The following is a 14,430-nucleotide window of genomic DNA, read 5'->3' on the forward strand; positions in this document are numbered from 1 at the left end:
ACCGCTCATGCGACACAAAGTCAAAACAACGGTACATAAGGATTTTCTGGAGAGACAAAGTACCAAAGGAGTCCAGTCTTCGTCTCAGGTTCTCCAATAAATTTTTGCAGCTATATTAATATTATATCAAATCTACATACCATGTGTTGGGCATTATAAATTCATTATGTCCAGACAGTCGATTAGAAAAAGAACTAGAGATAAAATATTTACTGGAGTCTCATTGTCTGAACTACTTGACAGAAAATAATTGCCACCTCCAAAACTCTACAGAAAGCTCAATGGCACATGTATTCATGTCAGAGTAAAAGATGTCACTGTTTGTGGGCAAGTTGATATAAATGGTGCAAATCAGGATGTTTCTGGATTTTGTCAGTCTGGACCTGACTGTTTTTTTTTTTTTTCTTTAATTGGCATTATATTGGTCATGAAAGTGAACATTCAATCTCATTCTATCAATCCATCATCGTTTTATTTGTGGCCCGCTATACAAGGGTAAATTGAACACAGAAAAAAAGAAATACTGTCTGAAGCACAAGGAGGGTAGCAAGTGCTTAAAATAAATTGTGTCCTTTACAGTACAATGTTCACACTTCCCTTGTTGTTTCCAGGTGTCACCCTTACACTTTTAACAGAAAACAAATAGAAAAAATGTAGGCAGGACTATTTATTTATGTATTTTTACACACATTATGGATCATGTCAGCGGTGCAGCATGCCACATTACTTTTGGAACTGAAAACAATGAGTAAGTCAGGCTACAGCTCATCGAGCTCAGTGCTTGGAAAAGGCCATGTCCACAGGGGATAGAACAGGCCTCTCAGGTTACAGCTGGATTTAAACTATGCAAGGAAAGCATCTGAGAACAACGGTGTAAAATTGAAATAATAAAAAAAAGATATCATGTTCCTATGCCAGAGGAAGTACCTAGGTTCAAGAATACAATCACAATTGATACTTACTGGGAGAGCGGCCATGGAAATAGTTGTAATATTGCGAGACGTAGGTCAGGATGCTCAGTCTGTCTGGAACCCTTAGCGCCACCATGTCCTCAGCGTCCAGTAGGGCAGGAATCCCCAGCTTCTCCTCTGCAACTCCAAAAGCCTGCAAGATTTCAAAAGAGTATCATGCATAAATGAGTGTTCTTGAGTCAGGGAGTATCCAGGCTATACAAGAACACAAACAAGTGTATTTTTTTTGTTTCTCCTTTAAATGATGTACTCAAAAATGCTACCCTAAATTCCTCCTTAAATGATGTGCGCAAAAATACTACCCTAAATTTGAAATGTGCTATATAAAAATATACTGAACTAAATCTTTTTTTGAACAGCATGCTCGATTCACACTACAGTCCACAGTCAGTGTAAAGCCTGCACGCACTCTTCTGATTTAATGATTCCTCCCATTTTTCAAATGAATATCATTAACCAGGTCTGAGTGCACCCTGTGATAGACAAACACACTGACAATACCAAAGCTCCTGTACAAAATGGGTGAAAAATGTTTAACCAATTAGAAGCTGAAAACCAGATAGGAAAATAAAAGAAAGTGATTTGTACCCAAGCCCCACTCTCTCCTACCCATATACTCCAAACAGTACGATTTATGAAGAAAACCAAGTTTCAACATAGTCTCCATATCAAATTGTACATCAATTCTATAAATCAAATTTGTACAACTGAATATAATCAAGTGTAACAACAAAGTGACCTCTGACAGACCCTGATAAATAGGTTTTGAAACCCTTCCTCACCAGTCCTCCCCATTTTGCACAGTCTAACGACATACACGATCAGAACTTATTATTAATCCAATAAGTGGTCCTCACTGGCAGTTGCATCTTTTATAACACAGGCAAGGAAGCAGAAGGGAGGGGAGTCAAGCAGCGAGTAAGGACAGTTGAGTGTCTTATTAAGACTGAGATACTGACTTGTAGAAGTATAGGTGTTCAGACTAAGAAAAAGATGTCCGGAATCTGAGAAAGTTCTGACACAATATGAGGAGTTCAATTTGCAATGTTTATCATCCTTTATAAAACATGTCCACATCAGTTCACACATGCTGCATTAATCATTACTGATGGTGTTACTTGAAGATGAGCTGCTTATTCTGCTGATAGGCAAATCAGCAGTTTGGAGGTGCACAGACCAGTATATTGTTCAGGATTTTAGTTTTAGTAAAAGGTACAGAACTCCTTGTGCATGAAACCTTTTTTTTTCTGTTTTTCTCTTAGTAACTACTGGAGCATTGACATGGCTTCTTGTTGCTTTAGAATTCCCATTTCAGTGTATGCAGAATCCATCAGCAAAGGGGGGGGCGATCAATGTTTATAAGATGGTGAATTACATCTTGGCATTCGTGATATGGGAAGGACGTACCACCATATGTAAACGGAGAACCGTCTTACTTTGAATTGCGTAAATAGGTCATATCTAGCTGAACAAAGTTCACCTCATCCACCATTCTAATCTCTTATTACACACTAAACTGAAATGACTAAAAACTTAAACAGAAGCAGGCAGAATCAAGCTACTTTATCAGTTACTTCACATCTGCCTTGGCACAGGGCATGCAAGAGAGATAGAAAAAAGTGCGCCTGCACATCAAGCGGGCAACACTAGGAAAGAATAAATAAATAAATAAAACAAACAGGAGAATAGATGCTACATGTCTTAAACCCCAGCTAGCAACATATAAAACACTTACCTCCTACATTAGCATGAAACATTGAATAAACTGTGGAGACTCTGTCATGCTAGCAGAATTCTAGAGGCACAGTGTGGTTCAAGTGGCCTTCCAATATTTAGCAGAATTTGCCAAGAATAAGATGAACATTAAATCTGCCTATTTTAAATGACTGTAATTTGACATTATTAAGTTCAGATTTCTCTGGAAACGTTTATTTGCTTTCGATTCTTAAATATATAAAGGATATACAAAAAAAAAAAAATCTAACCAAGCAGGCTGGCTTCAAATTTAAAGGGCAGGTATATCAAGGCCTGTACAGGCAAAAAAGGGTTTCAGGCTTAGTAGTTCAAACATATGCTTTCAAATGTTCAACACATACAAAAAAAAATGTCCTTCGTGGGACATATGTCCCAGAAACCATATGTCCACCTTTAAAAATGAGAAGACAAAATAATAGTGTTTAAATTCAAAGAATTTATTAAATAATCAAAAATAAAAGAAAAAACAAGGGAAAAAAGGTAAAACAGACAAAATGGGAAAGCCTAGAGAGGCAACCCAAAGCAAATAATTGTTGTAATCCCAAAACAAGTCTAAAAACTAGATTTAAGAAACAAGCAAAATCCAAAAGAAAGCAATGTAGTTCACAGCCTCTCCTCAAACTGAGGGCGGTCCCATAGGAGTGATGTCATGGTGACTCCACCTCTTAGGGATCCACCCACAAAACACAAGCAAAATAGATTACATTGAGCTCTACACAATACACAAGAATTAAGCAATATCTACCTACTAAAGAAATAAAAATTACATAAAATCCATGAAAAATAAAACAAAAACAGAAATAACCATGAAATGAAAATTAAACATAAGCCATGGAACAACTCCAGTATTGCTAGGATGGACTCTGGCCACCCAGTATCCTGTAACTGAAGAAATGAAATTAATTCACAAGATGGATAGATGGATTATTCTTTTATTGTAAGTCACGCACTTAAAATATCCTCCTTATCCATTTGTGCATCATCACAGCCTGCTTGGCTTTCCCAAACTGCATTGTGAAAAACTGTATATCAGTGGTCAAACACCCAGGCCTTATCTTGACCAAATTTGGACTCAAGCCAGACAAGTGCATACAAGGAATGAATAGCTTATTTCTTTTCTTTATGCCTTCAAAACAAGAAAAAAATAAATAACAGGACAAAATAATGGGCTATTGTTTGGATAATGAATGGAAACACACAAAGCAATTTAATAATCTAAGGATGTGAAAAAGAAAATAATGCCCCTAAAAGTAGATGAATATGTGCATTCACTGGGATGTAGGGAACAGTAAAGTTGGTCTCGTCGTCCCTTGAAAGTAGGCAGTGATGCTGGCTGGACAATGCCACTGAATGGAGAATTTGAAGGTTCACAAAACACACATTACAAGACTGTCTAAACAGCAAGATGTAGCTGCCAACATTGCAAGGGTAGGAATCAAAAAAAAATTCTATGTCTTCCTGAACAACAAAATAAAAACGGAATTTTAGACATTTTTGATAATTAAAAATAAAAAACAAATATTACATTGACAATAGTATGAAGACTAATTCCTGAATTGCTGTTTTCCCTTTGTCATTCTGGGGTTTTGAGTGTTGCTTGATGTGGGGAAAAAATAATTTAAATGATTTTAGAACAAGGAAGCAACACAGCAAAATATGAAAAATGAAGAAGTCTGCATACTTTCTGAATCTGCTGTATATGTTCTAAATCAGAAAACTCCATTTGTATAAGCAATATGAACTCTTGACTATTTCATTTTAGAAATTATCAATGCTGTTTGTGACTGCCATTAGGACCCTGGGATGTTAATGGAAGGACATAAAAGGGGAAATAAGAAAAAGAACTACTAAATAAATACATACGTACATAGGGAAAAAAGCATATTAGAGTATTACATCTTTGGATGAATTTCACAAGATCTCTGGGTTCAAAATGAATTCAAATTAGGGCATACTAATCCAGGCGAGTTGCCTTGCATGTCATACTACACTTGTCCACTTCAAAAGCTCCCGTCTCTTTAACAGAGCGTGCCAAGACACAGTTAAATAATCCTTATTTAGAATTCTATATTCAATTGCAATTTCATTCATCCACAAAAAAAGAGCGGTTAGGAGCATTCGCTAATACAGTGCATTACTGCCACCACCACATGACAAACCAACTCAGAATCCCAGATTAAGATCAGAGTGCAGCCATGCAACAGGTGACCCCTCAGCGCCACGCTAGTTCAAATGGAATGGAACAGTGCAAGGTTTTTTTTTTTTTTTTTTTAAAAATGGTGGCTGGACTGCCAATGCTGCCACCAACACCCAGGTTTTTCCCTGCATGTTGAAGGGCCTACATGCAGGGATGGATGCAGATTAGCATCATACCTAGGACGGAGCAATTGCAGGTGAAGGGCCTTGCTCAAGGGCCTAACAGAGCAGAGTACCTTTTGGTATTTACCTTCCAATTGCCAGTGCAGAATCCTAGCCTCAGAGCCACCACTCCGCCCATAAAAGGCCACTTTTAAAAGGCAATTCTGCCAAATAAAATTGTACTCAGATTCATTTGCTTTATTTCGTACTCCATTCAGTCATAATTATTACAACTTACTTGCAGATTTGTGGTGAATAATTTGCTTATAATACAGAATATTCTCTGCTACTCCAGTGCAAAATAAGTACATAATTCACCTCACTCTAAACTTAGACAATGTTCAACTCTTGGAAGTCATTTGGTACCCAGATCTTTAGAAACCTATTATTTATATATACGTCCGCTATGGAATAAGTCCAACTTGGTATACGTCGTGTTTGGATGTGAAAAATTTTGTTTGGTATACGACCTTTCTTTGGAATACGACTCGCGTGCTAGAACACTGCGCGCTACCCTTGTTTACCTCTCTCGAGACAAAGCCACGACTGCCTACGCATGTCAGTACGCCAGTTGCTAGCATTCAGTGAACAACCTGCGCTATAACTCTACAGTATGTGAATTTTCATGTGATTGTGTTTTTTTGTGTAAATTTGAATTGATTGTTGAAAAGTATGAAGGTGGCATGCGTATCCAGGACTTGGCTGCTGCATACCGTATGCCGAGAACGACGGTATCTACGATTGTGAAAAACAAAGACGTTATTAAAAAGTAAAGTGAGGTTAAATTTTCATTTACAGTAATCCCTCCTCGATCGCAAGGGTTGCGTTCCAGAACCCCCGCGAAGTAGAAACCATATGTTTGTATGATTATTTTTATATATTTTAAGCCCTTAGAAACTCTCCCACACTGTTTATAAATATTCTCCGCACAGTTATACAGTAAACCCTTGTTTATCGCGGTTAATCCGCTCCAGACAGATAAATGAATTTCCACGAAGTAGGATTCTTTATTTATAAATCTAATATTTTCGCAGTTAGAGAGCATAGAAAACCTGTTTACGACCTTCTAAATACGTTTTTTAACATTATTAGAGCCCTCTAGACATGAAATAACACCCTTTAGTCAAAAGTTTAAACTGTGCTCCATGACAAGACAGAGATGACAGTTCTTTCTCACAATTAAAAGAATGCAAACATATCTTCCTCTTCAAAGTGCGCGTAAGGAGCGGAGAATGTCAGAGAGAGAGTAAAGTAAACAATGAAAAATCAATAGGGCTGTTGCGCTTTTAAGTATGCAAGCACCGCGATAAAGCAGCGGCAATGAAGGGATCAATGCGAAGGTAGCCTTTCAGCATTTTTTACAGGAGCGTCCGTATCTTCTAAGCAAAAAGCCTCTGTGCAAAAAGCCCCTCTGCTCACATCTCCTCCGTCAAGTGCAGAGAACGTCAGAGAGAGAGAGAGAGAGAGAGAGAGAGAGAGAGAGAGAGAGAGAGAGAGATTAAAGCAAACAATCAAAAAATCAATAAGTGTGCTTTTGGACGCACCTCGATAAAGCGGCATTTCTTAGAGGAGCGTCCGTATCCACTAGGCAAACAGCTTCTGTGCAAACAGCACCTCTGCTCACACCCCCTCCGTCAGGCGCAGAGAATGTCAGAGAGGGTGAGATAGAGGCAGAGACAAGCAAACAATCTAGCACCGCGCAGGAGGCATATCTTATAGCATTGAGGAGTTTTAGTTAATATGTAATACGTGCTCTGATTGGGTAGCTTCTAAGCCATCCGCCAATAGCGTCCCTTGTATGAAATCAACTGGGCAAACAAACTGAGGAAGCATGTACCATAAATTAAAAGACCCATTGTCCGCAGAAATCCGCGAATCAGCGAAAAATCCGCAATATACATTTACATATGCTTACATATAAAATCCGCGATAGAGCAAAACCGCGAAAGTCAAAGCGCGATACAGCAAGGGATCACTGTATTTCATCTAATTGCTTTTGTATTTATGTATTTTAGCATTAAGCAGTGTTTAAATTATTTTATACAACCCCATCAATGTATAATATGCCAATAACAATAGGATTTTCTTTCATGGGAACGGATTAATCATTTTCCCTTTATTTCTTATGGGAAAAATTTGTTTGGTATACATTCTTTTGGTATAAGTCAAAGGATCTGGAATGGATTAAGGACATATACCGAGGTACCACTGTATTGACCATATATTTACATCCTTTGAACAACTGGACCTCAAACATTATGTTCCAATAACACAACACTTTCTATACACAAGCTAGAAACACAGAGTTTAAATAACCCGATTATTAACAGATTATTAACAGAAACCTGGGCTCTAAAAATGCCATGTAACCCCTTATTGTAATTAGTGAAATCATGATAACACATTGATTTCTCTGCGAGTAACCAGGTTATTTGGCCTTGTATACCCCTAGCTGGGGTACAGTTAAGGATTTTGTAGTCTGCGCATGTTTGATTCAATCTGTTCGCCCGTGCACCTGTTAGATTCACATCTTTCAACATCCAGGGGTAGTAGTTTTCACAAAATAACTTTCCTAAGACAAATGCTCAGGCAATTGCATTATTGCTTCTCCTGCTTGAGATAATCTCTCTCAGTATTACAGAAATTACTAAATTTATGTTGATGAGCAGGACATACAGTGTTAATCTCGGCAGCATAAACTGAAGAGCATTTGGGTAACATGTTAAAAAGTAACGCACGCTACATAGTACTATTACTTTTTAAAGTAACAAGTAACCTAATGCAATACTTACTCTACTAAAGTAAAAATACCTGCATTTCTGTTAGGAGTGGGTATAAGGCAAGTAGCATACAACGGTACACCATTCCCTTGCAGAGCTCAAGAACACAGCCAAGCAGTAAAGATTGTGTCATGAGCAATCTAGTTATAGAAACCTGTTAAGTTTTAGTTTGATTTTCATCCAGCTATTTGCTACAAATATACTAAAAACAGTGTTATTTTGTGACACAGTGGCCAGCGTTCATACCTATAATACGCGATGGTTCAGGACAAGGATGTAAAATGGGGATGGACATTATTTTTAGGACTAAAATGTATTTAGAAAGCACAAGAAAATGACCACAGACTTCACGCTCGTTTTCCAATTCACATCGGTAGATGATGAGGTTTAATGATGCCAGAGCGTTTTGTCAAAGAACTCCAGAACCACAACTGCATGTGTAAACTGAGGTTTTTAAGAAACCAGGCCTTTGCCTTTCCCAGGATACTCACCTTTATCCTGGTTGTGTGTATGCAAGCACACTCATTGTCATTGTCGCAATTCCCTAACTTTCGATCAATATTTCATAGAGTGCAGTGTGGATGGAACAAAAGGGAAAAAAAAAAAAAACAAAAAGGCATAAAAGGAGTATTGTGTGATCGAAGAATTAAGGTGAAGGTTAAAATTAAGGTTACTAAGATAGTGGCAAGACCAGAAATGATGTATGCAGCTGAGCAGTTAAGGGAGCACAGAAGTTATTTATGGCAGAAATGAGAATGAAATGGATGCATGAATTACAAAAAAAAAAAAAAAAAAAGGGACAAAGAAATAATACAATCAGAGGTCCAACAAAATTGAAAGAGATATCTAAGAAAGCACAGGAAATGGTACGGACACATGATGAGGACAGACAATGAATAAGTGGGCAAAAGAATGATGGGAATGGAAGTACAGGGGAAGAGAAAATGAGGAAGGTGAAAGCAGAGGTTGATGTGTAAAGTAAAAGAAGATTCTGAAGGAATAAGGCTTGACTGAACCGGAGGTGTAGGACTGAGCGGTTTCAAGAACGTTGATCAGGTACATCGACCCAACACAGAAGCGGGAAAAGATGAAGAGGGGAAGATTTCTACTTGAATAAATACTAGCTAGCATAAATAAAGACCCTGGCAATATTTTATGACTCTATAAATATCTAGACAATCTTAAGCAATGAATGGAAAGTGACCTGGAATCTCTGATAAGGAATGGAATTCAAAAAACAATAATCAAAAAAAATAAATGCAACATTGCACATACAGTATCTAAATCACTACTAATATTACTATTGTTTTAACCGTGAACCAGACACACTAGTGCATGTGTTTTGGGACTGTCCCACATTCAGACCATTTTGGGGAGAACTATTTCCTGTTTTTTTCTGACAGTGTTGAATGTATTAACAGCTACTCCTAATTTTTTGACATTATTTGGATAGATGGGATAAGATCATGTAGTGAAAAGAAAAAAAAAAAAAACTGCTATCTCAAACATTACATTGCTCTTTTGTCATCTTGTTTTATTCAAACTGAAGAACCCTAACCTACCCTCCATAACTTAATGGGAAGTTTATATCTTACATTATCTAAAACTAGAAAAAAAATCCTTAAGAGGGATGGTGTAAAGTTTCTCAGATTTTGGCACAAATTCATTACTGCTGTTCTAAAATAAGCCTGCTGGGCTTCTGTCGCTCTTGTTAATGTTTTAATACACATGAGGTACTCTCTCATAATAAGCTTTTTTGTTCAAAAAGCTTTGTAAATTGGGTCGGAATGGGGAACTGATCTTAATTTTTAAATAATAATGTCTTTAATAATTGTAATGATTGTATTCTTGACTGAACTGTGATAACACAATATTTGAAACCTATCATAAATACATGGTCTTGGAATGCACAATTTAAAAAAAAAAAAAAAAAAAGTACTCATATGCAGCCTCAAAACAAGTGGGCTTGTCCACCACATTAACAGTCCACAATATAAAAAAGCGAGCCATTTTAAAATGAGGTCAGTGGGTCAAACTATAAATGATGACAAAAAGGAGCTGAAAAAGAGTTCCGCCTTCAGTTGGGGAAGAAGAAAAAGAGCAATTTGGTGAATATTGAACAAAGCTGCACTGTGCAGACACAATGAATACTTTGTCAAACAGCCAAACAAGAATTGTTTTGGACATGTTGTCCTAAAAGGAGCCAATAGACAGCCATCATTAATAATGTAAGTAACAGAAGATGGGACAAGCAAATGAGCTACAAAGATGTGAAAAAAATCATTTCATGGGTTATTTGCTTAAAATGTTCAAAAGAAAAAAGTGATGTCAACTTGAAATTAACTATAGGAAAAAAACATTATACATTACCCCAATCAATTAAGCTAGTTTTAGCACATATATGCATTAAAACAGAAGAGTTATAATACAGCAATAAAAGCACATTAAAACTGCAGTTCATTCCAAATGCTCCAGATTCCTTTGTAAACAGCTACCAGACGCCATAGAGTGTTTCATTGTGCCTCACAAAAAGGTCACTGCTTTGCACATCTAATTGTTTTTCCAAAAAAACATTTAAAAAAAGAAAGAAAGAAAAATATATGAGTCAGGGAATGGGTCTTAGGTCAGCTGAGCATCTGCGTAATGCACTAAAGAATAAGAACCAGGAAGCAATTGTTATGAAACTGCCAACAACATAGTTTGTCATTTTAAATATGAGGCAACTGTCATTTTTATGTTAGGAGAGTATGGGAAATTGCAGAGTGAAACATACTTCTGTTTTTAATCTTTGGCAAAATATACTTTTTTTTTTAAAAAAAAAAAATTTGACCAGAGCAAATGAGTATTTCCTGCAGGACACACTTCCACCAGCAAGCAACAAGCTCCTGGGTGTTTCCTTTCGTTGTCTCGGTCTAATTTTAAAACTAAGCACCCAGCTGTGCTGTGCTGATAAAGTTAAAATAGATGAGGTCCATCACTGCCGTCTACTTATTTACAAACACATAGAAAAAAAAAAAAACCTGCACATTATATATAATTGTGCATATTATGCTCATAATAATACCCACACAGTACACTTCCGGTATAAAGATTTAGAACACCTCAGTTTTTCTTCAAATTTAAATCAATTGAATTGCAATGAATGATTAAAAAATGGTGAAAAGATTAGCAGTAAAACTGCCAGAGGTTTAAATTTAAAAGTTTAGGTTAGCAAAAACTAAAAGAAAAAAAAAAGAAAGAAAATTTCAGATTATAAATGGCCCTTCTTCAGAGAACAACTAATAGGTTACAACCTACAGATGTTCTGCAGCAATTAAATTAAACTTTGCAAGCTGAAGCAAACAATTTGCACAGGTGTCCAAGCTTCTATTGATTACTTGAAAATCCTCTTCCATCTTAAAGCACAGTTGGAACAGACAGCGATACTACACCCTCTGAAGTACTACTTGGACAATATTACATTGCATAGAACAAATAAACCATGGCAAATAAAAAATAAAGCAAGGAATCATTATGATTTATCAAAGTAACCTACACAGTCGGTTTCTGTTTTGGCCCAAAAACCTGGGCATTTCATGCCAAGATGGGGGTTAATTTTGATTATTTTTCTTTGGTATTAGACAGGATGACGCAGTTGGTGCTCCAGATTTTTATCTGGCAGACTGTCGTTCCTTCACCTGGCCACAACATACTATACATACATGCATACATGCCATATATACACACACACACAAATACATAAGCTGCTTTACTTGTCTTTGCTAGGAAAATTTTGTAAGACAATGGCCATCAGCTAATCAGGTGCATCAGAAATATTTTTAAAAGAAGTGCTTTTATAAGTGTTGTAACTGTTAAAGCTTTGGACTTCAAACCATAAGGTTGTGGGTTCAAATGTCACCACGGGACCTTGAGCAAATTGCGTCACCTACCTGCACTCCAAATGAAAAAACAAAAGAAATGAAACCAATTGTATATCATATGTTGTTAAGTCACCTTAGATAAAGGCATCAATCAACGTAATAACAGTATTAATATTAGGTCACTGGAGTTGCTTACTCTTGAACATGCTATACACAATTGCCCATGAAGAAAGTATTCCTGAATTAGATCAATTACTTTTTGTTGCTGCTTTTCCTTGTGACTTGGGTTTTGTTGATGGTCATTACAAAACATAATAATTTTACAGCAAAATGTATTCTTTTGAATTAAAACGGTTAATCAGTTGGTATAATGTGTAATTCAACTATATTACCATTACACAAAGTTTATACATTTCATTTGTTTAGGCTGTTCACTCAAGGGTAATGAAGTGAAGTAAAAGGACACCTTTTATTGGCTGAATAAAGATTACAATATGCAAACTTTCAAGAGAACTCGGGCCCCTTCTTCAAGCAACGTGTAAGATGAAATGGGAGTTACCCCTGTTTATTTATGCACTAGGAAAGAAACATGATGCTAAAACCCTTATGCAAGACATCTGTAGTGTCAAATATTAACAGATTTCTCCAAACGTAGAGGAGACAACAATGTACGAACCAGACCATGTGATAAGATAACTGCTCAACAAAGGCTTTTGAACTTTTTTTTTTTTTTTTGAGGAGTTTTGCTTACAATGTTATCAAATCTCCTGCGTCAGTCAGTGATATAAAGAGTTGTCTCTTGTCTCTGCTCAAACCATCTTGTAATGTGTTAAATTTTAGCATCAGTTTAACATGCCGTTCCTTACTCTCCTGTTATACATTAAATTTGTGCATAAGCACGGTGACCTTAAAATCATTCTTGCAGCGTCCATTGCTGTTGAAGGAAGTTCCTACTAGAAAATCTCTATTGCTATGCTTAATTTGAGATTAATTCTTTGGCTTGCCATTTGCCCAATTTCTCTGACAAACCTGCTAATCAAAAGCAAGTGGTGGTAGGTGATGGGGAATTGGTGGATGGGTCCACCAGGCGGGGAAAGAAAAAAAAAAAAAAAAAAGGATTCTCTGGTTTGATCAAACCAAGATCACTGCTCTTCATCTGCGCAATACCATACCAAAAGTGAAGCATGGTGGTGGCAACATTGTCAGTGACAAGGACTGCGAGACCAGTTGGGGTTAACAGTAGGCTGAACAGAGTCAAGTACAGAAATGTTCTAAATGAAAACCTGTTCCAGAGCTCTCTGGACCTCAAACTGGACTAAAGGTTCACCTTCTAACAGGACAATGACCCTAAGCACAAAACAAAAAACAAGCCTTTGGGTCAATTCTGGGAATGTTCTTGCTTATACCTGCCACAGCCCAGACTTGAACCCAATCAAGTAGCTCTAGAGAGAACTGCAAATAGCGGCCTACTGACAAGTCTCCATCCACCCCGATTGTAATACTTACTTCTACAAAATGTCAATCAGTCCAAGCATCTGCTTATTTTCTAACATATATATACAGTTCAGAGTCCCCTTGGGGCAAGACTCACAAACATTCACAGTTACTCAGGACTGCGGGGTGTGGGAGGACTGCCAGCACAAACAACAGAAATAGCAAAAGTAAACATCGACGCAATATTCAAGAGAAATGGCTATTTGGCTTGTCTACACTGGAATGACATGTTGCATTTGTTAATGCCAAAGTAAAACATACTGTATCTAATAAAATGAATCTGCAAACACTGAATATGTATCATCCGTTTGGATTTTGAAGGCAAACTAATTTTCAATAGTGCATCCCATAAGTAAAAGCACATGTCATATTTGAATGATAAGTTGCAGAACGTAATACTATCTCACAGTTATAATTGAGTATACAGTAAAATAGACAGCAGAGTCATTTTCAAGGTCTATATTTGTACATTTGCATAAGCAATAAAGTCTAATCACTCACATAAGTAACCGTTAAAACAGCAAAACAAAGGCTGTTTAACAGGAGCTCTGAAATAAAGAATTCATGTTACAACTGAAAAGCTTAATTTCACACAGGAAGCCCTCAAGTTAAAGGAGGGTCACATTTGGAAAATAAAAGCGCCATGAGTTTTTGGCACTTGAAATTTGAATTAATGGCTAATCCATTAAATATTTATCTTTAGTAATATTTTTTTAACCAGCTAATAATGCAAATAGAACTTACAACAGCAAATATTAAAAACCCAACAGATTGGTTCACTGGCAAACCAGACTTTAAAAGAATGTTGTTAAAAACAGCTTTAAAGAGGCAATTTAAATGGTAATATCCTGAATTATTTTAAGAATTCACTAATTCAATATATAATGTTTAATTTTTTACATTTAGTACAGGTTTTAAGCAGCAGTTTTCAATTACTGGACAGAAAAATGTCAGAATAAATGTAAAATATGTACACGCCAAGGTAAATCAGCTAGTTCATCATACTGTAGATCTTTGTTTATAAGTCCTATGCTGAAATCGTCTCATATTATAAGACTTTTTTTTTTATTGTTACACTGGTGGGATCCCCACTTTTGCTACATATTAAAAATTCAAGCTTCACATTGCATTTTGATCTTTATGAATACCCATACTTGTTTATGTAAATTATAATTATATTCGGGTAACTACTTGATGGATATACAAGTATTT

At 36.5% G+C, this 14,430-nt stretch overlaps 1 protein-coding gene across 1 annotated transcript in view; it reads right to left on the reverse strand.

Annotated features, from left to right (window-relative positions):
- LOC120542237 (MICAL-like protein 2) overlaps positions 1 to 14,430 on the reverse strand; it is a 120,137-nt gene that overhangs the window by 80,879 nt on the left and 24,828 nt on the right. The window contains exon 3 of the mRNA XM_039774543.1: positions 963 to 1,104. Within this exon, the coding sequence (XP_039630477.1) occupies positions 963 to 1,104 (142 nt within the window). The remainder of the gene's footprint in view (positions 1 to 962; positions 1,105 to 14,430) is intronic.

This window comes from Polypterus senegalus, chromosome 13, assembly GCF_016835505.1.
Source record: "Polypterus senegalus isolate Bchr_013 chromosome 13, ASM1683550v1, whole genome shotgun sequence".
NCBI lineage: Eukaryota > Metazoa > Chordata > Cladistia > Polypteriformes > Polypteridae > Polypterus > Polypterus senegalus.